The 25,788-nt window shown below is 40.9% G+C and overlaps 4 protein-coding genes and 1 long non-coding RNA gene across 17 annotated transcripts; 2 read left to right on the plus strand and 3 right to left on the minus strand.

The window, feature by feature from the left end:
* Nucleotide 1: 1 nt before the first annotated feature.
* LOC143908595 (putative odorant receptor 85d) lies at nucleotides 2-3,628 on the minus strand. Of its 5 annotated transcripts, none has more exons than XM_077426310.1 (6): nucleotides 2,790-3,628; nucleotides 2,329-2,701; nucleotides 1,606-1,989; nucleotides 1,249-1,450; nucleotides 948-1,103; nucleotides 2-866 (listed from the first exon to the last, which is right to left on the minus strand). In XM_077426310.1, the coding sequence occupies exons 2-6, from the start codon at nucleotides 2,688-2,690 to the stop codon at nucleotides 819-821; spliced, it is 1,152 nt and encodes a 383-aa protein (XP_077282436.1). In that variant the 5' UTR covers nucleotides 2,691-2,701; nucleotides 2,790-3,628; the 3' UTR covers nucleotides 2-818. The 5 variants fall into 5 exon arrangements, with proteins under 5 accessions (XP_077282436.1, XP_077282434.1, XP_077282435.1 ...); XM_077426308.1 differs by having other exon boundaries at nucleotides 1,606-1,822; nucleotides 1,907-1,989; nucleotides 2,329-3,628; XM_077426309.1 differs by having other exon boundaries at nucleotides 1,249-1,290; nucleotides 1,384-1,450; nucleotides 2,329-3,628.
* Nucleotides 3,629-4,338: 710 nt separating this feature from the next.
* On the plus strand, nucleotides 4,339-11,299 carry LOC143908594 (carboxypeptidase D). Of its 6 annotated transcripts, none has more exons than XM_077426301.1 (11): nucleotides 4,339-5,459; nucleotides 5,718-6,314; nucleotides 6,717-6,952; nucleotides 7,126-7,259; nucleotides 7,602-7,738; nucleotides 8,161-8,348; nucleotides 8,769-8,798; nucleotides 9,393-9,688; nucleotides 10,404-10,580; nucleotides 10,739-10,831; nucleotides 10,983-11,299. In XM_077426301.1, exons 3-11 carry the CDS (start codon nucleotides 6,718-6,720, stop codon nucleotides 11,175-11,177), a joined length of 1,485 nt encoding a protein of 494 aa, XP_077282427.1. In that variant the 5' UTR covers nucleotides 4,339-5,459; nucleotides 5,718-6,314; nucleotide 6,717; the 3' UTR covers nucleotides 11,178-11,299. The 6 variants fall into 6 exon arrangements, with proteins under 6 accessions (XP_077282427.1, XP_077282428.1, XP_077282429.1 ...); XM_077426300.1 differs by lacking the exon at nucleotides 4,339-5,459 and adding an exon at nucleotides 5,494-5,587; XM_077426302.1 differs by lacking the exon at nucleotides 4,339-5,459 and having other exon boundaries at nucleotides 5,470-6,314; nucleotides 10,986-11,299.
* A 183-nt stretch (nucleotides 11,300-11,482) lies between these two features.
* LOC143908593 (triokinase/FMN cyclase) lies at nucleotides 11,483-15,468 on the minus strand. Of its 2 annotated transcripts, none has more exons than XM_077426299.1 (10): nucleotides 15,329-15,468; nucleotides 14,896-14,960; nucleotides 14,599-14,709; nucleotides 14,431-14,519; nucleotides 14,093-14,309; nucleotides 13,430-13,675; nucleotides 12,730-13,119; nucleotides 12,366-12,619; nucleotides 12,052-12,182; nucleotides 11,483-11,863 (listed from the first exon to the last, which is right to left on the minus strand). In XM_077426299.1, exons 3-10 carry the CDS (start codon nucleotides 14,690-14,692, stop codon nucleotides 11,743-11,745), a joined length of 1,542 nt encoding a protein of 513 aa, XP_077282425.1. In that variant the 5' UTR covers nucleotides 14,693-14,709; nucleotides 14,896-14,960; nucleotides 15,329-15,468; the 3' UTR covers nucleotides 11,483-11,742. The 2 variants fall into 2 exon arrangements, with proteins under 2 accessions (XP_077282425.1, XP_077282423.1); XM_077426297.1 differs by having other exon boundaries at nucleotides 14,896-14,965.
* Nucleotides 15,469-15,546: 78 nt separating this feature from the next.
* LOC143908605 (putative RNA-binding protein Luc7-like 1) lies at nucleotides 15,547-24,410 on the minus strand. 3 transcript variants are annotated; one of them, XM_077426332.1, is made up of 7 exons: nucleotides 24,258-24,303; nucleotides 23,956-24,050; nucleotides 18,630-20,225; nucleotides 18,376-18,474; nucleotides 17,405-18,198; nucleotides 16,261-17,259; nucleotides 15,547-15,612 (listed from the first exon to the last, which is right to left on the minus strand). In XM_077426332.1, exons 4-6 carry the CDS (start codon nucleotides 18,469-18,471, stop codon nucleotides 17,181-17,183), a joined length of 969 nt encoding a protein of 322 aa, XP_077282458.1. In that variant the 5' UTR covers nucleotides 18,472-18,474; nucleotides 18,630-20,225; nucleotides 23,956-24,050; nucleotides 24,258-24,303; the 3' UTR covers nucleotides 15,547-15,612; nucleotides 16,261-17,180. The 3 variants fall into 3 exon arrangements, with proteins under 3 accessions (XP_077282458.1, XP_077282456.1, XP_077282457.1); XM_077426330.1 differs by lacking the exon at nucleotides 18,630-20,225 and having other exon boundaries at nucleotides 24,258-24,410; XM_077426331.1 differs by lacking the exon at nucleotides 24,258-24,303 and having other exon boundaries at nucleotides 18,376-22,131.
* Nucleotides 15,667-16,948, plus strand: LOC143908606 (uncharacterized). The gene is made up of 2 exons (XR_013260200.1): nucleotides 15,667-15,898; nucleotides 16,319-16,948. It is a non-coding gene; the product is annotated as an uncharacterized LOC143908606 (long non-coding RNA).
* Nucleotides 24,411-25,788: the final 1,378 nt, after the last annotated feature.

The following is a 25,788-nucleotide window of genomic DNA, read 5'->3' on the forward strand; positions in this document are numbered from 1 at the left end:
TTTCCAGTAATATTGCAATGTACATCCGTGTTAGAGACTACGTATGAGTTTACTTGTTTCAACTTCGTAGTCTTATGCCATTAGCGACGATTATTAATGTAGAACCTAAGTTCATTACGATTCACGTAGCGAGTAGCATAATTACGAATGTCGAAGTAACGGATGTGAAATTGTGAAGGTCGTCTTACTTGGAATGATCAGGGGGTGCATTTTACCCCTGTATCTAAACATATTGTCACGTTCCCATCGAATAAAATGTTTATTCACATTCATGGAAGTCATTCGGAAAGTCATGGAAACGGTTCAGTGAATAATAATAGAAGTAAGAGCAATTACATGCAATTATATTTCTCTTGCTTTATTACCTTGATGCTACCGAGCGTTGAGAATACATATGTTATTTTGCTGTAATTACTGTTTGTCTCTTATGGAGTACGAGGAGGGTTGACAGAATGTATACCTTTGTACAGTGTATCTTGTAGACAACTCATAGAAATGGTAAAGATAACTTTTTGAGACTTTAAGCATAACGCGCGTGTGTACGAACAATTGTATTTATGTGAAAATTTCGCTGCGGCATCTGACTTTGATTTAATTCAATTTCTTATATTCATTATTTCGTAACCTACACATCTTCTATCTATGTTTACGTTGTACCTACAGTATAAATCATTCGTCATTACACCTAGAAATAACGCGTTAACAATAACACCTTAATAAAATAAATATTAAAATATATTTTGCAATGAGTGATTTATTCTTTACATGATATTCGTACAGATAGTGTATCGCGAATGAATAATGGAGCACACGCAGTCTCAAAATTGTTGCAGAACGTTAAATGCGGAAAAAGACGCCTTCAGAAGCTGTAAAGTAAAACAAGAGTTTAGTGAAAATAAAACGCCTGTAAAAAATACCATAGATTGAATTTTAATTTAAAAGCTAACATTGCCGTAAGATTCCAGAGACAATGTCACCAAAAAACTGCTGGTAAGTTTAACGGGTTTTGCGCTACGTTTCATAATCATCAGTAAATTCTTCTGTTCGCTGACTGTCATTAACATCCAGTCCATATGATACACCACTTCGCTCAATCCAGTACTCTACGTAAGTAAAAATTAGAATAAATGATTGGAATAATGAAAGAAACAAAAAAGCATATTTGCGATGGTCTTGCAGAGTTCTTATTTTGCCATAATAATAATACTATATTCCAAATACATGTCTCTTTATAGCAGCCATAACTACCTTGAGCATAACTTCATTTCCAGCCCAGCAATAAAAAAAAATCTGCAAAAACATGCAGAATGTGAAGACGATCATGGTGGCGAGGTCTGTAAGTGTCAAATGAGAAGATAGATAGTACACAACTGAACACAATACCAAAATACTTATGAAAAATTGAATGAAAATCACTTGGCGATACACGTCGTTGATCATTTCGGCAAGTCTGTAAATATTTACACATTATATCACAAACAACATATTACTTCACAACAGATGGAGATATGCACTGTACATCGTACACGTATACAGCAAACATTATTTAACACATTTAATTTAAAAAATATACACATGTATTATATAAATAATTTTATTATCTACCTGATTATGCACAAGTGATGAGAAATGTGCTCCGACCATATGCCTGTTTCACGCGACGCATTATTCAACGAACTTTTCGGAAATATTTCTTCTTCCCTACGCTTTGTCATGTTCTGAAGGCGATACTTGAGAATTTCGAATTGCGCGCACGTTTGTAAGCAAAATCCTAACACTATGGTTTCCGTCGCGACGTTTACCATCGTACAAACAATTATAGCTACAATATTTTGAAGGGACGTAAACCAGAATGAAAAGAACGAGGTGCAATCCCAAGGTACCCAAATGTTATAGGGTAACTGACCCTCTAAAACGTCGAGCACTCCTGCAGCCACAGCACCCAGTGCCGAGAACGTACATAAAAGTATGTAATATATGGTATACGATCTGCATTAAAAAAATATATATTAAAAACATACGAGTATAATAATCGAAACATGTTATTATCGTACAAGGATGGTACAAGGCTGTTTTGAAATTACATAGATTGACAATCCTGCTCAATAAATGAGGCGAGAGAAATATCAGTGTTGCACGTGCTTTAAATAGCTCTGTTATTATCGGTGAAACGCACAAAAAACGCGTATATGCTTGAGAAAATTAATTTAGTTTAATTGTGTAATTAAGATTCTCTAGCTTAATTGATTTATTCGTGTATAGCTTACCGGCTTACTTATTAAGACTGACATTGTCGAAAGTCGCGTCGACAATTATTTATATACCAACCTGATTGAACCGTCAAATTTGATCTGGATATCAGTCTCATCTTCGTTACAGGCTTTACACGGTTTCTCTTGCAGAGTTTCGACTAAATTGATTATCTCGCCGCGATAGATTACAGCAGTAATCGCTTTGAACAATAAACTGAGTGACGAGAGGAAAAATGGGGAAGCCGAGGCAAAATCCTCCACGTTATCGATAACAAAAATGATATACAGCAAGTGAGCCAGCATGATATACGCCATTAGGTATATCGTGAAAAAGGTGTACACGCTGTATAACAACCTGGAGTATTTCGAGGACCATTCGATTGGTCGCCACAAACCGCTTATGGTATATAATAAGAAATTGAGAGGGAGTATCTGCATTTCTACACTTGCTATAATTAAAAGTAATAGATTCTTGTATTCATTGAAAAAAATCATCTCTATCGTAAATAGTACGTGACATTGCAACACATCCATTACCGTAAGTGTTCTTTCTTTAAAAATGATCAGTTATATTCTTTAAATGTAGAAAAGATTATTTTGTAAAAATATTTTTCTAAACTTGCTTTCGGTATGTATTTTTCTGCAGCACGATCTTGTGAAAAAATCTTATGATTAACTAATAACTTTCATAGTAAAACGGAGTATAACTACAATTTGTATGTATATATATATATATATCGGTAAAAATAACTAATACACAACAATGCAGTATAAACGCGATAAGGATCCGTAAGACACTACGAATAGGCGCGTTTGCATCGACTCCGTCATCCCTGTATACAACTTGAAATTAATGATTCATTAGTAACTTGGTGCGGCATCTTGTCGATACCTTACTACCGGTATCAGACTTGTAATTATAATGACGTCGTCGTTTGTTATCCCCTCCGATAAATTCCAACATATTGTTATGTTCCCAGAAATTAAAATGCACTTTCATGCAAGCGTAAAACTTTCACAAATAACAGCGCTAACGGTGAATACTTGACTGACAGATCAACTCACTTTTTTTTTTTTTTTTTTGCAGCATCTTTACACGCACTTTTCAGAGCAAACTTATACCTTTCAATTAGTGCAATATTTATTTCCTGAAAATAACTTGTTTGGTCGCGGAAAAGATTTTTTTTAATTTCGAATACAATATAACATCTAATACTGCGTCAGAGACAATAAAAGTTTTACACGTACAATATTATATATATAAAATATATAATAACATATATATATAATAACATGTACAATAATATCTTACAGAGGCTAAGACAAAGGCATCATGATTATTATATAGGAGAGAAAGTTGCCAGTTAATTTTCAGCGGCTTACATTTCTCCATATTCACCCTCTCGTCGCAAGTATAATTATATATCTCTATAACACGTCTATACCTTGTCGCACAACATCAGTCTAAAAGCAAATGTCTATCCGTACGTCTATATTGACAAGTCGCCGTTTTTCTCGCTCGTTGGAAAGTTTATTTCGTCCCGAAATAAATAAATATTCAGTATCGAGATCTCTCGGTTTTCTGCATGTTCTCTCGGTTGTGCTCATTCACAGTTACATTCCAGTTCGCCGAATCTTAAACGTGAATTGTTTGATAATGGTTTCATTACGAGAAGGCCCTTTAAGGGACGAAGCGGAGGAGGCGGTTGATCGTTTCAAGGTAAATCACATCGACCGTGAGCGAAGTCTCTTTCTCAGAAATTCCAAGTTCGGGCACTCCTCTGTCTCCCCCCATTTTCTCTCTCTCTCTCTCTCTCTCTCTCTCTCTCTCTCTCTCTCTCTCTCTCTCCTCTCCTCTCGCCTTTCTCATTTTACTCGCTACGTCGCGTCACCCGCTATGCCTCGGTGACACACTTCTCGCCGAGGCTGCTTTTTTTTCTATGTGTTTCACCTTCCGCTCGCGAGTTCAACGATCCATCCGAAACCGTGATCCGCGCCTCCGGTAGGCAGGCAAGCGGGCAAGCAGGAAAGCAAGCACCGCTAGTAGGACACCGTCCTCAATAGCACGTCGAAAGTACGTGTGGTGGACGTCGGTGATCTTACGAATGCTCTCTATCGACCTGTACACCATCTCTGTGGTGGTGCCCTCGGCGCACAGATAGACAGGCGGCTCATTATATTCGAAAATATAGCGCCTAGAGCTGACGCGAAATCGCCCGTAACAGCGGCTCGTGGATGGGTGGGTGGATGGGTGGATAAGTCGGTCGGTCGGTTCGTGTGCCAAACATCAAGAACGAACTCGGCCTCTTCACCTCAATTAACACCGCTGCTGGTAGTGGTGACGGCGGTTGGTAGTGGTAAAGGACGGTAGTAGTGGTTCGTAATCGGTAGCCGCGCACGCGAGTTTCATACGTACTCGGCCTCTTTACGTGTAAAGCGCCGTGATATCGCGAAATTGGTCCGCGATGCGCAAAGAGCGTCTACAATTGCTGGAATTATTGTAATTATTGGAATCTGCATTATAATTCGCGCGTCCAAGTAAAAAAGCAAGTTGTATTAATGACGCGCGGAAAAAAAATGATATCCCTTTTAATTAACGCACCTCGCCGATTTTCTTACCAATCTACCGCACGTTTAGGAAGAAATTTCCTCATTATCTGTAAAACATATTATAAATACCCGCTTAAAGTAGTGATAAAGAATTTAACGTAAAGCGTATTTCTCGAAAGGTACAATTGACTTTTTGCCGAGCTACTTTTACGAGGGCCTCTTTATCAATATCTGTCAAAGCTCATTCGCTAACTGGTTCATAGAGAGTCGGACGTTTCTTGCGGCTTTTACGGGGTCACGCGTTTCGCACTTTTGTACTCGACACGGTCGCCGTGCGAAAACTCGCGCGTTCCTGCGGGAGAGCGAGAGAGAGAGAGAGAGAGAGAGAGAGAGAGAGAGAGAGAGAGAGAGAGAGAGAGATTTCCAGATATCAACGCTAAATGCATCCCGCACGCCAAATGTGTGCGAAATAACAATTCGCCGCGATACGCTTGACGGCGTTGCTCATTGTGTGCCACACGGTGTGCCGCCGACGGTGTGGTAGTAGCCGAGAGATGAGACAGTAAACGGGCTGTCTCCTAGCTGGGACACATTGTGCCCCAGTGGTTGGTCTACAACGGCGAGCAGACAGCGGCAGATACCGGAGCGACGGAGGAAGTGGGTTTCATTAGTAGTGGTGGTGGCGTCGGCGGTGGTGGTGCTCTGCTTGGGTGCTCGAGTGCCTGGTGCTGGTGCTGGTGCTGGTGCTGGCGCTGGCCCTGGTTCTGGTATTGGTACTGATATTGGTACCGGTTACTGCCTCACTGCCTACTGCCTACCGCTGCTCGGTGATACCGCTTTTACTGGCGCTTGTTGGCCGCTCGCTGGTGGTGGTAGTGTGAGCGCGCGGCATATCTCGCTTCTCTCTTTTGTAAGTTCACAGTATCATCACACATCTCTCCGCCGCTACTCTTACTCCGAGCCGAGATCTCTACCAACACCTTCCTCGCTCGCGCTCCTCGGTACCGCTGGTACCGCGGCTGGCCTTCGGGACCTTTGGTCTCGCAGCCCGTTTACCTCTTCTCCTTCTCTTCCTTCTCCTCTCTCACTCTCTCTTTCTTTTTCTTTCTCTGTTGTGTTCCGCTCTCGCTCTCGCTTAGCTTTTCCTCCCGATTTTTCCCCCTTTTCCTTTTCCTTTCATTTTCTTCCCTCATCGCGACTTCCGCAAATGCCGTCCGTCAACTCGTCCGCCGTCCGCGCGCCAACGTGACCGCGTGTACGACCAAAGAAAAATAAAAAAGTGCGTGTGCCCTCCTCACCGGTGACCGTGTCCCCCACATATTAAACGACTCGACACTGGAAGTAACGGAAGAAAAAATCAGCATCGAAAAAAAAGTCACGTCGCGCTTACGTACACTGCCTCGCCTGTCGCTTTCGCGGATAGTTTTCAACGCGCGCACGACGCTGATTTGGCGATCGGATTCCACGAATTCCACGGTGCGATCTCTCCGTTGCTGACATCTACTCAATCAGGTAACGTAAACTTTTTTAGTGACAACAAAGTTCCACATAATTAAGTACAAGCGTGATATTATATATAATATTAAGTATTGTATATATTTGCAATGAGAATTAAATATAAAACGAAAATAATAAATCATATTTCTCACGTTACATTATATGCATACTTTCGACGCACGAAGATTAATGTTTTCATTGAAAATGTGTAAAATATTGAATCTCGCGGTATTACTTAAAGAATGATATAATCTTAATTTGAAAAACTGTCTAATTCTTGATTTTAGAGAATTCTTAAAAAATTGTAAAAAAATTTTAAAGAGATTCTTCATTTTGAAGAACGTTTAATTTTCAACAACGTCTCGTCCATCCTCAAGTGCAATTATCGATATGTATTGCGATATGACATTGTTGCAGAATGTATCGCGCGCTACTTTTTCTCGTCTTCGTTTACGGGACCATTCACGGAATGCAATTCCACAACAAGGGAGACGTACCTCGGCTGTATCATCCGCGTTTCCTAACGTACGAGGAGCCGTACAACATCGAGTTCAAGTATCACAATTACGATCAGATGAGCCGCTTTCTTCGCGCGACGTCCCTTCGATTTCAAAATCTCACCGCATTGTACTCGATAGGAAAGTCGGTGAAAGGTAACGTTTATCCTCTTTCACGACGTTTGAGAGCACGATAAGCCTAAAAGAAAACACGTTGGACGTTCGTGCGGTGTTTTCGTTTATACGTTTTTAACATTCGAGTTTACATTTTATAAAAGTGGAAGAGAGAAGCGGAGTGTTATAATCAAGCGATTACTCACGTACGACAGGTCGTGATTTGTGGGTGATGGTCGTGTCGTCCTCGCCTTACGAGCACATGATCGGCAAACCCGACGTAAAGTACATCGCCAACATACACGGAAACGAAGCTGTGGGACGCGAATTAATGCTACATCTCATTCATGTACGTAATTATGTCAAGCTTCGGAATTTCCACGTCACACGTTACTCGCAATGACGACCGTGACACATGCGCCAGCGGTATGTCCTTTGCAATTCGGTTCGCCGCGCGTATACAATGCTTCATGAAGGGAAGATTTATTCGGACGAGAAATTTTGTCCGAAGGTAATCGTTAGAGTAACCGCAAATAACAACAATTAGATTAACTAATCAACATCGATCAATATTGACTAATCCATAAATCAATGTGAATAATAATATTAATTTCGATAATTTATTTGACAAATGATACATATATGCGTTTCTTTCAGAGATATATCTCTTTTTCATTTTTTTTTCTCCTAGTTCCTCGTGACGTCATACGGATCGGACGCATATATTACGTGGTTATTGGATAATACAAGGATTCATATTCTACCGTCAATGAATCCCGATGGCTTTGAAGTCTCTAAAGAGGGACGCTGCGACGGTGGCCAAGGCAGGTTAGATGTTTACATAAACGATTTTTACCTTTCAACTTATTTCGACGATTTCTAGTTAGAGAGTCGCGCTAATCGCGCTAACGACCGATATATTTAACGTTGAACGTTAAAAGATCGCGACGATGAGTGACAATCTCCTTCGATATCTCTATCGAAGGGAGAATTTTCTTTCGATTTAAACGTAAAATTAAAAATATTGCGTTCAGCGTTTCGCAAAATGGTCACAGGGCTGAGCGTTCATGAATAGTCGTCAAGCGCGCTAACGAATACGTTAAATGGTCCCGTTTCTGCTAAAGGAGATATCTTGAAGCGTCTAGCAGACACACGTTTCGCTAAAGCCGTTTTCTTCGTTTCGCGCGGAAAAAAAAAGAAAACCGCACCTCCCGATTCTCATCTCCACGACTCGATGTATGATTGTACAGGTATAACGCGCGCGGCTTCGACCTGAACCGCAATTTCCCGGACTACTTTAAGCAAAACAATAAGAAGAGCCAGCCTGAGACCGAGGCCGTTAAGGATTGGGTCTCGAAGATTCAGTTCGTGCTCTCGGGCAGTCTGCACGGCGGTGCGCTCGTGGCCAGCTACCCCTTCGACAACACCCCAAATTCGCGTAAGTTGAATCACCTACGTTGAAATTACCGTCTCTCTCTCTCGCGCGCGCGGTGCTGAAATCGTTAAAAGGCGGGCCAGAGCGGCAGGCTCGCTCGATCGTCCTCGATCCGAGCCGCACGGAAGTCGTAACGCTCCGCGCCGTCGTATCGCGATCGTCCTCTTTGCGAGATGTGTCTTTCCGGAAGCAAAAAGAAAAAAAATAACCGGGACAAACCGAAGAGGGAAAGAACGGCGTTACCATTTTTTTTTACCCCGGGTGCAATCCCTCCGGCAGACATTTCGCAAACAAAACCGCTCGTTTTTCAAATTCGTTAACGTTAACGTTTGTATATTAACAGACAGATTACAGACAGCTATGACCATAGCTGCCCGTAGCTCTGAAGCTGTCATGATATTATGTAAACTTTCATGCCGTCAGGAATATGTCGATCGGCGCCGCTATGTGCAGGTATTGTGCAATATGATTATCTTAATTTTATTATTAGAGCTCGATATGTATATTAGCGACATTTGCTTTGTCCATTTACTGGCAAAGCGTAGAAACAATTTCCGGAGGTATTATTACTCTCGATCGATTCGAATATGATGAAAAAAATTTGGTGTGTTGAAAAACAAAGACACGGTAAGTGATAAAGTCTACGGCTTCAGTTTCACGAAGATCAATTTACGCTAAGAACACAGCAGCTTCGCTACCGCTCGAGTAAACCACTGTACTACGTAAAAACATATGAAAGTGAAATGTAGACGCACAATTAGATATGGCATCGCGTGCTCTCTTACACAGTTTTGCTCTGATAGAGAAAAAGAAATAATGGCACAATCGAGAAAAGGGAATGATTTCTCGTGTAGAGACAAAGCTCTGAAGGCGCCTCGACATTTTCATTGAGAAATTAGAACCCAAAGATTTAGAAAAGAACGTTCGAGCGAACGTTCTGGGACAGCTTACAGTAGAGATTACACAAATCATCGCGCGTACTCTCTCTCTACGGACAGATAGTCCGACGTTTAAACAGTGACAATGTGTCTCACGTAGAGATAATAGTGTTTCAGAGTTTCACGTCGACGCCGAGCGTCTCGCCGGATGACGACGTGTTTCAACATTTATCGTTGACGTACTCTCGAAACCACGGGTCTATGTATCAGGGATTACCGTGCTCGCCGTCTCAGCCCGCATTTAAACGTGGAATTACTAACGGCGCCGAGTGGTACCCGCTTACCGGTGGAATGCAAGATTTCAACTACGTGTCGAACGGCTGTATGGAGATCACCTTGGAACTTTCTTGCTGTAAATATCCCCCGGCCGCGGATCTGCCGCATTACTGGGCGGAGAATCGAGCGGTGAGTGGCTTTTGAAATAAAGATTGTACAGCTTAGAGAGAGAGAAAGAGAGAGAGAGAGAGAGAGAGAGAGAGAGAGAGAGAGAGAGAGAGAGAGAGAGAGAGAGAGAAGAGTGACAAGACATCTGACCCAATTCTGTCCTGGTGGAGAAAAATGTCTCAGAATTTTAATATTATTATGTAATCAAAATTTTTGTGAAAATTTTCACTTTTTCAGAATTTTTTAGATTTTTTATACAAATTGAAACATTTTTCAGAAAAACTTGGGTAAAATAATAATGAAATGTTTCAGATTTTTCCTGCCAAAATACACATCTTCGTAAAAATTTGAATAAATATGAAAAAATCTGCGCAATTTATTAGAAATTTTCATACATAAAGATGCTGACCTACATAGCATGCATATCAAAAAGACGTCCAGAAGATATCCCGAAGATATATTTAGGAGATAGGATATCTTCGGGATATTTTCTGGACGTCTTTTTGATATGCATGCTCTGATTGCTATGTGGGGAAATGTTTCAAAAATCCTCATCCAATTATTTCTGAAAGTACCTGAAAAGTTTTACATATTTTTTGAGAATTTTTATAAATCTAAAATATGAGAAATTTTTTCACCATGGTATGGCCTTGGTGAGCGTCCATTTTACATTAAAAAAAAAATATGCGTTTCGTTTCTTTTTTGTAAAAATAATGTACATTTATCATGCTTTTAGTCTCTAATCAAATTTCTGGCGGAGGCTCACAGGGGCGTTCACGGTTTTGTGATCGATGAAAATGGCAATCCCATCGAAAGGGCTTCCGTTAAAGTGAAATCGCGAGATGTCAGTTTCTCGACAACGAAATATGGCGAATTTTGGAGAATCCTCTTGCCTGGAGTTTACAAGTTGGAGGTACGTTACGAGACACAATATAATATAGTCTGTCCACGAGAGATCATTGCGCATGCTGGTAGATTGTAAAAAATGTGCGATAAAATAAGATAAATTTGTTAGAAAATTTGTTACTCGCCCATTATATCACGTTGAATCTGATATCACGTTTCTGTCAGGTATTTTCAAACGGGTATATGCCTCGTGAGGTGGAATTCGTAGTAGTCGAACAACATCCGACGCTTCTCAATGTCACCCTTTACTCGACAAAAGTAAGTAAAATACCGTCAGCAAATGTGAAAGATCCATACTCTTTACGGCAGTTTTTAGACACGCGTGCTGTCTGGAATATCAACGCCGCACTTTATATATTTTAATTACTCTTACGTAATTTTAACGTAACATTAATTCATTATGCTTAAGCAGAGGCAGTACAACGAGGAAAATGGATCTGTTTTATATAACGGAAACATCGGTGGGAGGCCTTACCCGCACCGCGATCATACGTTACATTATCGGCCTCAATCGGGAGTTAATACCGCGGCCGACGCCAACAGCGGTATCTTCTCGTCTATCAGTAACGGATTTAACAGCTTTGTGACCAATCTCTTTGGATAATCTCGTGAGACACACACACACACAGACCCACACATACACTCATACACGCAAACGCGCAATTATTTATTTATTCTATATTATCGTGTACAATATATATATATATATATATATATATATATATATATATATATAAAATAAAACGGTAAGTTTAGTCTGTCCATACTTTATGGATAGTGCGTGTCGATGCAAACAAATCGTAATCCGATTAATCGGCAAAATACTGCCAAAAAATAACTGCGACCCATGTTAACGCATATTAAGTTTGATATAAAACGTTATAAAGTATTTATGTACTCGTCAGGGTGTATATTAGAAAGCGTAATTTTTATTGTATTTACAAAAATAGAGACACAACTATTTTTATTTCATGCAGTCAGTAGTATATGATATATTAAATGTTCTATAGGAGAAATAGTCGATATAATCGTTAATTGATTCGCGCTTATTCCGTTTTGCGAATAAACTTGTTATTTATTATTAAATTTTATCTCTTCTGCTTATGGTAAAAATGCTCAGGCACAAATAAAAGAAAAGAAAAAAGAGAGAAAGAAAGATAGCGAATATGTTATTCCTTGAAATGCGTAATCGTCTGTACGATAGCTGCGGTCCATATCGCTGCGGCATACGCTCCAGCGTCCATTTCCGTTAAATACTGAGATTGTTTTATATAACTGGCTCGCCCCGCTCTGTAAACAGACGCATCGCTACATTAAATACGTTTTACTGCAAAAAAAGTAACTAAATTTTAAGTGTTGGATGAAAATTTATATTGTTTCAAATTAGATCTCTCAAAGTTTTAAAATATAGACACGCTTTTTGAACGTTAAAGTATAAACGAATTATTCCCCATCGTAAAACTGTCGCTTCTACTCACTTTGGTTTCATATTTCTCGTAGAATAGCATCCTTCCCAAGCCGCCGCGGCTATCTTATCATAAAAATCGCTCGGATCCTCTTCCTTTAACAATTTCTCATATGTCGTACATGCCGCGTACATTGTATCGATCTACAAATATGAATTGAGATTTCTCTTGAATTTTTTATATGAGTTTTGTGTATATTCCACGATAAGTTTAATCGTCTTTGCGACAATATGGCGAACAAATCCTAATACTATACAGAATACCTTTTTGCAGTATTAGTGTTGTTAATAATAATATGTATAGGTATACGCTTTAATAATGCAAACCATAGTTCTGTCACCGACTTTCGCTTTTCCGTATTTCTCTAAACAATTCAATCCGCTGCGGAATGCGCAAAACCAAACGCGCCGCATATCCTCCTCTTGCTCGAGTGACGCTATCGTTTTCGCGCCAGTCGTAAAAAATAAACAATACAGAGCTCCGGAAGTGCCGCCCATACGTTCCTCCGCAATATCCGCTATTTCCGATAATAATGCTGCCGGATGCGACAATGATAAATTATCTAAATTACCTAAAATACCTATGAACACGTAAAGTCAGTAAACCTATATTAATCCTCCAAATTAAGAGATATATGTGTACGTCGATATATATATATATATATATATATATATATATATATATGCGTACCATCGGCAAATCGTTTCAACGTCGATCCGCAGTCTCCGTCTCCGCAACCGCGGTCCAACCCGTTGAGATACGCCTCTTTCTCGATAATAGCGGCACAGGAGTCTCTCAAGCATGAATCGATCAGGCGCTGATCGCGCGCGTTTAATGATATTCCTATCTTTTCTATTTTTTTCTTCTCCGAATCCTTCAACGGCGTGCTCGTTAAGGTCGAAGGAATGCTATAGGCGCAGCCTGGCCAGCAAGGTGCCGTCGTTTTTTCGTCGAGATACTCGACAAACATGTCCCGATGGCTTTCGATCAACTTTAGCAGACTTATATGTATCCCGACGCTGTTTAAGGATGTCATTAAAGTACCGGAATAGACGCGAACAGGCTCTATACTCATGTTTCCTACACCGGAGAGACACGCAAGACCATTACAAGTGGAGTAAATAAAAGTGAAAACTGACGAGTTGAATGAAACATGAAACAAATTTATGATTATCTCATATGTTAATTATTTCACGCAAAAAGCAAAAGAAGAAAATCATTAATAGTAGGCATTCAGTATAAGACATTCAATATGGAGAACTGCATCTCTCCAAATTTATAACTTTTTTTTCTTAAAGATGACACCAGAGAGAGATTGGCTTCATCATTTCATAAGAGGCTCATATTCATTATGTGAAGAAGAAAAACAAGGCGATAAACAAATACTCACGAAGCTGATTTACAACCTCGTAGACGACGATTCCCTGCTCCAATTGACTTAGAGCACCGAAATTATTGACTATAACCGCGACCGAGTCATTAGTGGCCAAAGATAAGGTCTCGCAAATGCGTTTCAGCATTAGCGTCACCAGTTCGGATGCGGTCCTGAGTTTAATTCTCTCGTATCCCGCTTCTCCGTGCATCCCCATCCCACACTCTATCTCATCCTGTGCGAGCTCGAACATGAGACCTTGACCTGCATTCAAATGCTCTCTCAGAGTAGCACCAGAGTGTGATTCTAAATCGCAGACGTATAAGCATCTGATGCATAACGTATCTTTGAAATTGAACGTCACACATATACACAAATATAATATTTCTTTTAACAATATTCGATTGATATCTTTCTGTTTAGTTTAAATATTATATTATCTGACGAAAATATATGTATATTTTACTCTATACTTCTATATCAAACGTTAAAAAAGTAACTGAGCGATAATAATAAAGGAATTTCAGACATTGTCTGAATTCTGATGATCTGTCGGATAGGAGAGCAGCCGCGTACAGAAGCGCTCGGCCGCGCATATAATAGAGCACGTGTGCGTGTGTAATTATCGTGATTATATGGCGCAAACGTAACGGTAACATACGAGCCTCGATTGTCGCGTACCTGGTATTGCGCACGCGGACAGCCCGACTCCGTAGGTCGCGGTGCTCTGTGAAACGCGTCGCGCAATTTCCGCCACCTCGCACAGAGGAAGGCCCTTCTCGGCGAGAGCACCCGCGATTTTGATAGCGAATAGCATGCCCACCAGGCCGCGCTTACCGGCGACGCTCAGTTCGTTTTCGGGAATGCTGCAGTCGTCGTCGACGATTATTTCCTCCACCTGATCTCAATGAGATATTATAACTTTCGAATATGTCGACACTTTAATTTTTAATATATCTGAATATTGTATATTTGTATCATTGTTTGCGGGTCGCAAACGAGGTTTTTGTTAATTTTACCATGACGCCCGCTCGTCGAGCCTTCTCGATCGCTATACCAAAATTCAGGCAATCCCCCGTGTAATTAGGCACCACGACCACAATACCAACTAAAGAGAGATATATTAACGCGACGTTAATGAAGAATCTATTATACTTTATAATAATAAGTATGTAGAATAAGAAGACCTTTGTTGTTCTGCGCGACGCATCGAAGAGCATACGTGATATGAGTAGATGGCGGCGCCGCAAAGATGGATCCCGCTATAGAAGCTGTCAACATGCCGCTGCCAACGAAGCCTAATACGAAAACATTACTCGATTTTCATTCTACTTTAGATTAGAAAGAAGATTCTGAAGTAGATTCTCATTTTTTTAGAAATATTTATTTTATAAAAAGAGATAAATGAGAATTGTGTTGATTAAGATGTTCTAATTAATGCAACAAATAAAAGACAAAATATGTATGATGCAGATATTAATTACCTGCAGCAAATGGCTCGTGTCCACTACCGCCGCCACAGATCAAGGCCACTTTATCTCGACGATTCCTATACTGATTGTAAACATAAATTGCATTTGGAGAAATATATTATTTACAAAGTCAAGGACTAATTGATCCAATGGCGTAAGATGAATCATTTCATGAATATTTAAATAGTTGCAAAACAGCAAATTCTGCTGAGTTTCTGCAGTCAATCTGCCATTATATTCTATTAGCAGATTCTGTTGTATTTATATTGACATTTGATTAAAATTTGTGTAGTAGATGCTTTCAAAATCTGTTCTTGATTGGCAGATTTGACTGGGAATGAAATTGCTTGATATATCGAATGCTTTATAAACTTATCTGTTATTTAATCGTATAATAAAGCGATAATAACGCTACGAAAATAAAAGTGTATCTTTATATACGTACGTCTGGTGACAGTACCACTCTGTGTGATACGTGATGCTCTAATTGCGGATACGTGTAGGATAATCCCGACAGAGTCTCAGACACGGCATCGTCCAACGAATTAATCAAATTCTTCAACGTTGCCATCGTAAATCGCAGTCAGACGGATCACCAACGTTGAATAACACGTCGAACGAATCGAGATCAATTTCAACGAGATCCGTAAATCGAGTAATCTCTGCCTTCAGATCCCGGGTTATCGGGAAAGCTTCGTGTGACGTCTCACGTATTTTGATAACCGAGATCTACGAATTGGACGGAGTGTAACGGAATTGATGTTACATTCTATTCTTGACTCGCTCGGGCGCACAGTGAATGATTTATGTTTCTCTCGCGTACATACGACTCTAACGTGCGTGATTTTGCAATCGTTACTTGAGAATGGAGATTGAGATGCAGCCAGTTCAACAATAATCTCTTGATTAGAAGACAACTGAGAGAGTGAGAGACTATTTAGCCGAAAAGCACGATGATTATTCAGTGAGACTGGACGTTACATTTGAGACAGCAAAATTAAAGCGAAATATTGTGGTATGATTTGAAAAGTATACTTTTTTTTAAATCAATGTGTGTGTCAATGTGTGTATAATAGAATTCCATTTACAATTTCATGTAGCCTATAATACGTAAAATGTTTCAAGGATCATCTTATTTACACGTGCATACAATATAATAAATTATATTAATATGCATGTACATATTAAAATACACACATGGTATATAAAATAATTAATATAGAACTCCATGTTAAAATCTAACGATCTGGAGACGGCGGTCGGCGGCAATGGCAAGGAGAAAGTTTTAGAAAACTGATTGCGATCTTTTTTCTAATATAAATAAAATAAAAAAATTAAATTAAAGTTTAAAAAACTATGCAATATTATTTATTTTACCCCTTTTTTTCTTTTTCCATCTACAGCCGATAATATCGATATTCTTAATTATTTCCAGGTCTCCGGGGGCTTCCATTGATAGTCATGATAATTTGCCACAAACTGATGGTCAATAGTATCTCATCGGTGAATACGTATTCTTTTATTTATAATCGAGCAATTTATTTTATTACCGATAATAACGATCAACACGACCATCAGTTGCGCCTAATTAACGAGAGATGTCACCACTATAACGTTAATTTTATCTTTTTACAAAGTTACAGCCAGAAGATGTTTCGATCGCTGAGCTTTCGTCACATTCGCATTAATTTCAAAATATTCACCACTTTAAAATTTAGTCTACGTTCTTTTCCAAATAACGTTCTAATATCAAGTATGACTGCGATAATATGAAACAGATTCGTATCAAGAAAGTTTTGCTACCTTGTTACTAAAAGTTTAATGCTTCTGCTTCTAATGACGGAGATTTGACTTAATTAGATGTATTCTGGAGAAATGATGTAACGCCGAGGGCATTATTTATGTTGCCACTATTTATTATTGTATATGCTCAAATATGGTAAACATGTAACAACTGCTAAAAAAGTTGTACTTAAGTTATTCTTATTTACATTGGATTAAAACTATTTTTAAAAGCCAAAATAGATTACATATAAAGTAGATCTAAACGTAATTTAAGAAATATCTCAGAGAGTAGGAATAGATTCGACATAAATACTACATCGCATTAACATATCGATTGGGTGACAAGTAATGTACAAAGATTATGTCAAAAATGGGATATCGCATTTGCTACGGACGTTCGGCGCAAATGTCTCGTACGCACGGCTTGGTGTTACACATTACATGTACGAAAGTGCGCGTGCGAGAAAGGAAAAGAAACCATTGAGCACATAGTCCTTATACATCTTGTCTCTTTATCTCTTACGGTCGTTAGATCCACTGCGACGAGAACGAGATCGACGGCTGTGGCTGCCACTGCGGGAACGTTTTGCTCTGGAACGAGAACATATCGGAAACGTTGTGAGACAATGGCAGATAGCGTTTGCTCATTTTAATTCACTCGGATTTGAAAAGAGACGCGGTGACTATATACTCATTTTCAACTCGCTACGATCAAAAATTGTGAAAATTCACAAACCTTCTTCCACGACTGCGACTGCGAGATCGTGACTTTTTCCTACCGCTGTCCCTGCGTTCCCGGTCCCGATCACCACCGCGATCGCGTTCGCGATCGCGGTCACGATCGCGATCGCGATCACCAGCACGATCACGGTCACGGTCGCGATCACGGTCGCGATCACGATCGCGGTCACGGTCACGGTCTCGATCGCGGTCACGGTCGCGGTCGCGATCTCTGTCGCGGTCGCGGTCTCCTCTGTAGCCCAATCCTCCGCGGTTCCTGTCCCTATCGCGATCTTTGTCGCGATCCTCCCTGTCTCTGTCCCGTCTTCTGTCGAGCATAGACTCGCGCTTCTCCTTACGCCTCTCATCGACGGTCTTTTGAAGATCGGCGAGCTTCTCACGGATTTTGATGAAACCGAGATGCAGCTTCCCACCGAAGTGATCCGCCAGCCGTCTGTCATTGTCGTGTATTCCAAGATACGCGCTGCAAACTTCGCACACTCTCAGCTTCTGCTGCTGATAACTTGACGCCGGCATGCTGTTTCGATACTCCTGTTCCGCTTCGTTCTTCTTTTTGCGCAGCTCATCGATCTCGCCCATCAGCTTCATCGACTCCTCGACAAAGCCCTCCTCGCCGAGCTGCTCGGCCTTGGCTAGTTTCTTACCGATCTCCTCGGCGAGCACGTGGACGTTGTTCGCCTTCGCCGCCACCTCTGCGCTCAGTTCTTCCTGCGTCTCTGCCAGTCGCTGCTTGGCTTGCTCCGTACGGCGATCGCAGTCGGCAATGAAGTTCTGAAGATGCTCCATCGCCTGGAAAATCGAGAAAGACATGTCAGAATTTCAATCGGAATTCTAAAACTTCTCAATAATCGTAAATCGTCGAATGCAAATTGCGAACGATCGATACGATCAATTGGGGGGGGGGGGGAACTCATTGATAGGCGAATTATTAAATTATAACTTCAACGTAATAAGATTAATACTCACGTCAATGTCATAGAAGTGATCCTTCTTCTTTTGCGCGGCCTCGAAGTCAGCCCGTAGGGCCAAGTCGTGAATCTGGGGGCATTCTCCCAGGTCCATGCGCTACGATTTACAAATCAGATCATGATTAGATTTACGGTCCCTCCGATCGTAGGGCCTTATCGATTCTATGCGTTATACGAGTTAGAGACCCTTCCCAACATTGCGTATTTACGAGATAACTTCTTAGTTTCTTACTTGACAAGAATATAACGTACTTGGTCGCGGTGCCGCGACTGGAAAATAGCACGAATCGATAATCTAGGAGAGAGACAGAGATGATACGACAAAAATTCTGAGCTTATGTTCGCCTGTATCCTTAGGATAAGACGGTCCAATAGGTTTTCATCTTTTTCTTTATATATATAATATTTTTTTTTTCCATTCTTTTTTCATTCTTTTTACGTGAACTCACGGAAACGTGAGCTCGTCTTCCTGCACGGGCTAGGATAGAGCGTACAATAATGAAGCGATTGAGATCGTCAAGCGATCTAGCATCGCGTGTAAAAGTAGAAATGCAGATTTGTACAGATAAATAGTTTGTTGTTTTCACTTACAGGGTGGCAACAGTTCTCCGCCTGACACGAGAATGCGATGGCAATGAAGCTATAATCAGCACACACCTTAAGTTTCATAATGTTCACTTTTTTTCTACGAAAGAGAACTTACAGCCTATAATGGTTTAATATACTATTTTACGTACGGCACGAATCGTGTCTTACGTTGGCTGCTAAACGAATTTTTAGAAAAAAAAAAACGGATTCAATACGTACACATCCAATGGTTGAAGGAAATTTTTCTAATGGAACTGGCGCTTGTTGTACTAATCCGCCTAATCACACGTCTCTCTGCGTCACGCCACCTCTCATATTTTCTCTTGCCGAGACACGTTTGGATGTTGCAAATTGCCAAAGATATTAATAAATAACCGCGTGAACGAGACCGAGGAACTAATGCTAAAAATCTCCTTAATCGTCGCGATCGTATTTATAAGGCCGCGTTCCGCGTAATTATATATATGAATTAAAAGATCTACATTAATCTCAAAGTCTACACCGAATCAGCGCGAGAGAGGATCAAGGGAAATTTCTCCTTGTTTTTAAACTCTTAGAACGGTATCGAAACAGAAGGGGGGAAAATTCTCCCCCCCCCGAATGTGAAACTCTCGCGAGAGGAAAGACACCAACGAGACATCTACAACGAAAGTCGTAGGTACTTGGCAATTCGCAAATCTTCTACTTACAGATCACTGCTTCATTTCCTGCACCCATATACTTCCACAGGATGATATATATTTTCTCACACACATTCTCAAAGTAAACTTGTCAATCCTACCTGCCGTAAACGGCATTATTAGTAAGAAGCGACATTAAGACATCGTCTCATGAATCAGCATGACGCTCTACTCACCGAACTCACTGTTTACAGGCCTTTTCGGGGGGGTTCTGGGAATTTATTCATACGGCATATTCACTCAGCCTCGCGACCGTGTGGGAAAAAAACCCGGTAGAGGGGCTGAGGTAAACCGCCCGCCTTTATCGTCTCTCGTTATCGAATTAATATATATAGATATATATACATAGATATAGATATAGATATGCATATATATATGTATATCTAGCACTTGAATTATGGTAAAGGTAAATCAAATTGTAGGTGTAATACGTACGTCCTCTTCTCGTTTTCAGTACTTACAGTAACGCGCGTGTGAGAGTGACAAGTACAACACGGACATATGAGCGGACAATACTCGCAACAATATTGTACAATGGATCTGATTGGAATTGCTTTTTCCAGAGACTCTGGAAATAGAACTGTAGTTACGTTGACATTAGTGGATCTGCATATCAGCATATTTCTCGTTCGAGCGAATTGCCATTAGTATTTTTTCGTAATTTTCGTTTCGTTTAAACTTTAAATAATATTTCTTTACTGTCTGCCTCTTTTGGTTCGTTCTCAATATTTTTTTTCAATTAACAATTCTCGTTTGTAGAAATTATATCGCGGGACCTTCAGGAGTGTTTGCTATCTCCCACCGTTACGTTTCAATATATTTTCACGCGTGTCTCACAATTTGATCCGATCTAAATGATTTTCATTCACAAAATATTACATTCTTTAATGCTTATTACGTAAAAAAAAAGGAAAAAAAGTAGAATTGCTAGTATCCGAGTAACTGTATTATATTTGCCAATTCTATACCGGAATTACACTTCATCCGGGATTTGAATCTGAATACAATCTAGGCTGATCGAGAATAAAGGCGGTACAGAATGAAGTATACAATTCCATTTACATCTTCCTTATTCAAGCTATGAGCCCTTTATACTCGTCGGGAATCTAATTAAAATCCTTGAGGAGAAATGAAAGCGAGGGACGCAGATTGATATAGAAATGAATAAGTGACATCGTTCATTCTGAGAGAAAAAAAAATAATCGAATAAATTACACAGAGATAAATCCATCCAAGATTGAATTAACCACCAACTTTGCTCTTCTTATTTACTTCTGATAAAAAAGATTGTTCTATAAATCCGATAAGAAAACTCAGTAAACCTCTCGAGATCCTTTTCAGCATCAATCATGTCAGCGACAGGCTTTCGAAATCCACGCGTGTTACGTAAAATTATGTAAAATAAATTCCGATGAATAATCTGCGGATGACATTGAGAGTTGACTGATTAAAGATTAAAAAGCAACTCCGCTTAGAGCGAGCGCTGGTATTTCCCGTGTAAAGAAACTTTCCTACGTTAGTAGCTGCCTGAGAGATAGAGAGATAAAAAGAGAGAGGCAGGGAGAGAGGGAGCACATAGCGGGACGGGACTTTTAAAATGTCTGTCACGCAGACTATAATAAACTTATAATAGAAACGACTTGATTATTATTCCAGAGGCGGTAGAGAGGCACGCTTCAATATATTGGAGCATCGATCTTGTTAAAACTCGAGAATCCGATGAGGGGTGGCTCAGGCAGCCACGTGTAGGAGAATACGAAAGAGAAAGGGAGAGGGAGAGGGAGAGGGAGAGAGAGAGAGAGAGAGAGAGAGAGAGAGAGAGAGAGAGAGAGAGAGAGAGAGAGAGAGAGAGAGAGAGATAGCAAACATCCCTGTGTGATCAATTCGCACAAGATGACACTGAAATGCGCGAAGCAGTACTTTAGTTATAGTTTGCCTATGCATCAACCGTATGCCGTATAATCCGGTAATCTATAAAAGTGTTGCTCGATCGACCGCATATATGCAGAACGTGCATGCGATTGCGTCTTCATCTCAAGACACTACAGTGTCACCCGTGTGCTGCCCGATATCACTGGCGATGGGGATTGCAGTATATTCTCGGCGTACATTAGATAATTAGATGTATGTCCACAACCGCGTTCCGGGGGAATAGAACAGGCAAGACTGTGCTCCGCGGTTTGGAAGGAGGAAAAAAATAACGTGGAACGAAAACGTGGATCCCTCGCAACATTCTCTCGCGCTCGTTTAATTTCCAAGCCGCGCGCAACGTACATTTTGGCTGTTCTAAGCCCCGAGGTAATCTACGATACTATTATGCGCGTGTATCGACAGCACGATTAAAAACGCCTGCCCCGTGTTGCACTTCGACGGTATCCAGTGTGAATTGATCGTAATCAATTCCTGAGGTACGTTGTTCGGATTAGATAAGGCGAACACGCTTTCCCTCCGGCGCTTGTCCCTTATTTAAATTCGCTTATCGAGCCCTACAAAGGACGGATTCTTACGGATCTACGGACACTTAACGCCTACGTGTGTGATACTATGAGCACACCGATTGGCACAGGTGAGGAAAAAGCGCTAACGAATGGAATGTTCGTGGCGAGTCTACCTTCTACCTCGTTTTATACCGCGATCTGTCTATTTCTAAGTTCTACGGGCGAGTAAAAAGAAAAAATTAATGCTTCTCTCAGCTCCCACCATTCGAGACAGCTAAGCGGTATTCTACATACATTCTTCTACTTGATTGTAAGGTATACCTTTGGTATGTACAATGCGAAAAGATATATTCTAATTGTGTAACGTATTTTTAACGCGTGTGTACAACAGTATGGTGCTAAACAGGTCAGTGTGCACACGAGTTTGCCGTGGCGATAAAGTGGAGTACAGAGGCGACCTTCCGTCATCAATTTATTGCCCTTTATACCGTTAAAATGGATGACTCGATGGGCAGCAGCAAATGTAGCGTAAGAAAAACCAGGCGAGCCTGCTGCGAGAGATAACGTAATCTGGCGAGCACATATTTCAAATTCTTTACAATTAGGGCTGCATCCCGATATTCACTGTCAGCAACTTTCAGTACTGAAAATCTGTAGTATACGTGACATAAAATATAGATTTGCAGTACTGAGTACTGACAGTGAATATCGGAATGCAGCCTAGATCGTAAGATGTACGGCAAAAGACTGCGTATAAAATTCTAAATTTTGTTAAGATAAAGAAGCGGCTTTGCCTCGAGAAAAATTATGTTTATCTTATTATAAGTTATTATTCTGTATGTAAGTCTGCTCAGCTTAAGTTTTGTATTTATGCTTTCAAATGGCAATAATACAATCGTGCACACAGACTGTTTGTGACCGTTGAGGTTGAGTATGATGAGTAAGTATGCATATATAAAAAGTAATCAACTATTCAACTAAGTTACAGGCATTGTAGGAGAATTATGATTACACGATTCCATTATGCTGTGTTCAATATATTGGCTTTGCTATCACGATAATATCTGTCAATATAGTACTCTAACGATACAGTAAAATTATTTTGATTAAGAAATGACGAGACTCATCGGTATCATTTCCATCATTTTCGTATATCATTGATGTGCTTCAGAGTTGGTTAAAATATATTTAAAAATATATTTGGAGAAAAAATATATAAATTTAAATATATTTAAAAATAAGTCAAAAAACTTTGAGAGAATTAGTCAAAAATCTCAGCGTGATCGTCTCCCTTTTTTGTTTTCACATTATTGAATGGATACTAATTTTAATTACATTTCATATTTAATTTTGTTTCAAGCGATTTTTTTTATTTTAGTTAACAATGGGTGACGCATGGCTCTGAGAGCGATTGACTCATGGTCGACGGGTCTCGGATTCGATACCGACCATCGTCCCGTAAATGCGAGTTAAGAGGTTGATTGGAAAATTAAAGGTTGTAAGTAGATGTGAAGGGGTGTACGAATGACAATCCGTTTCGAGGTTTCGCCCATATCATCAATAAAATAGATAATATAAATCGACTAGAAGAGCAGATTGAGCAAGAGATCGTGCAATCGGTGTAAACAGAATTTACGAAATAACCAAATAAATGGAGGAGGGAAGATAAAAAAAATAGCCCTTTACTTTCTCACTTTACATCGGGATTGGAAAATATCGGCAAAACACCCGTATGTGTGTATGCGTGTGTCGCGCGTGTGGGTGTGTGTGCGCGTATAAATATATACAGGGTGCATTTATTCTCTGCGCATAGTGCCAACGGTGTGTCAATCGTGTTTTCGGATTCGCTGCAGCGCGGAATATTACACTCACCGTCGACGAGAGGATTTCATGGGGGCAGCAGGCCAGCAAAAAACTCTTGCAGACCTTCGAGTCGGAGTATTTGACTTGAAATTTGTTATTTTCACCTGCAAAACAAGCACAGAGTTATCCAAGAGTTATTCCGAGAGCGTACGCGGAGTAGGGTGGTACATTGTTAAACAAGTATGGCCGCGCGGTCTCGCGTTATTCAATTTGCCGCACTCTCTCTCGATCCCTGGCCCTCACTCACTCCGCGAGTCCGCGGTGCCGCGCCGTAACGGCGAGAGAAGCGAAAATATAACCATTGTATGTACCATTTCGTCCTGTGCCCATTAACTGATCGAGCATAGCTCGCATTTGATCGTGCGCCGTCATTTCTCGTGTAGGTCGGTGTCTACAACCTCTCAAAGGCACGCAGCTCAAGAAGCAAATCGTGCGGCCACGCCATCCGACGCACACACACACACGCCGCGTACACGCCGCACACGTACACACGCGCGACAATCTCGGTTCGATCGCCGCGCCGCGCTCGGCGACCGCAGCGCCACCGCGTAAACGGCAGCAGCCGCGTTTCCACGCGGCGACGGCTGCCCGACGAGCCGATTGGCGGGACTTTTGAATGGCGCATGGGCGCAGCTCTCGTCCCGGCCAATAAGATCGTTCGGCGAGCACGACGAAGTTGCCGCGAAGCGGCCGTTTCTTGATTGGCCGTCGACTAGGGAATTGATATCGCGGGCGATCCATCGAGCGACGCGCGTCCGCCATTTTGTCGGCGGAAGGGGGCAGGAAATTTTTAATGGATCGTAATAGATGTTGCGAATCGATCTCGCGATCATTCGGATGCGAGTATATCAATTTTTCTCGCCCACGACATTGTAATATTTCGTTGAAGCGTTTTGAAATCAAGATTTATTCTCGAAAAACGAGAAACACCTCTTTTACGTTTCCCCATTCCATTTGTTATTCCCTTTATGCGCGAAAATGCTGGTTGATAAAATTATAAAAATTGTAACGATTAAGTGGATTTATGATTCTTTCAGGACTTTGATAACCGATATGAAAGGAGAGAGCGTCGGGATTTACGCCGACAAAGTTCCAACGGTATTTAAACCAGGGGGTGTGCTCGGCGACTTCCAGCACGTTGGAGTGCAATGACCGGCGGCCCCCCTCGAGAGTTTAAATCAAATTATACACTTCCGTGTACAATATCGGACGTCAAAACTTATCTACACTTTCACGACTATTGTAATCGCAATATTTTCAGTAAATGCAAATTTTTCTTTAAATTACAAAGTCTCCGTACAATAATTTCCATGTAAAGTCGGCGTTTTAAAATAAACTTCCCCCATATCTCTCTCTCTCTCTCTCTCTCTCTCTCTCTCTCTCTCTCTCAATCTTACGTTTAAATAAAAAATATGATTTTTTACACAATTTTTACACAATTTCATGTATATATATTTGTTATTTCGCAATTTACAGTAATTCTTGACGTCGGCGCGCGGCCGACGTTTTCGTTCATTTTTCAGTTATTCGAGCAAATCCAAGTCGCGGTTAGCTCTTAGCGCGTTGCATAATAGTTTCCGAAAATTTCTCAAGCCCAGGCCGAGCCGAGCGACAGTCGCGATTCGCGATCCGCGCGCAGAAACCGCATGCAGAAAAGAGATGAGGTACAACCTACGGTGCAACCGGTAGCGGAGGCGGTGGCGACGATGGTGGCGGTGGTAGAGGTACCAGGACTCCGCGCTCTCGATCGTGACCTGCGAGCGAGCGAGTAAATGCAGCGGGCAAGCGTAAAAGCGAGACCGCGGGATTAAGCAGCGCGGAGGAGGTGGAGGAAAGACCTCG

Source organism: Temnothorax americanus, unplaced genomic scaffold, assembly GCF_048541705.1.
Source record: "Temnothorax americanus isolate GAGA-0224 unplaced genomic scaffold, ASM4854170v1 Scaffold11, whole genome shotgun sequence".
In the NCBI taxonomy this organism is placed as follows: Eukaryota; Metazoa; Arthropoda; class Insecta; order Hymenoptera; family Formicidae; genus Temnothorax; species Temnothorax americanus.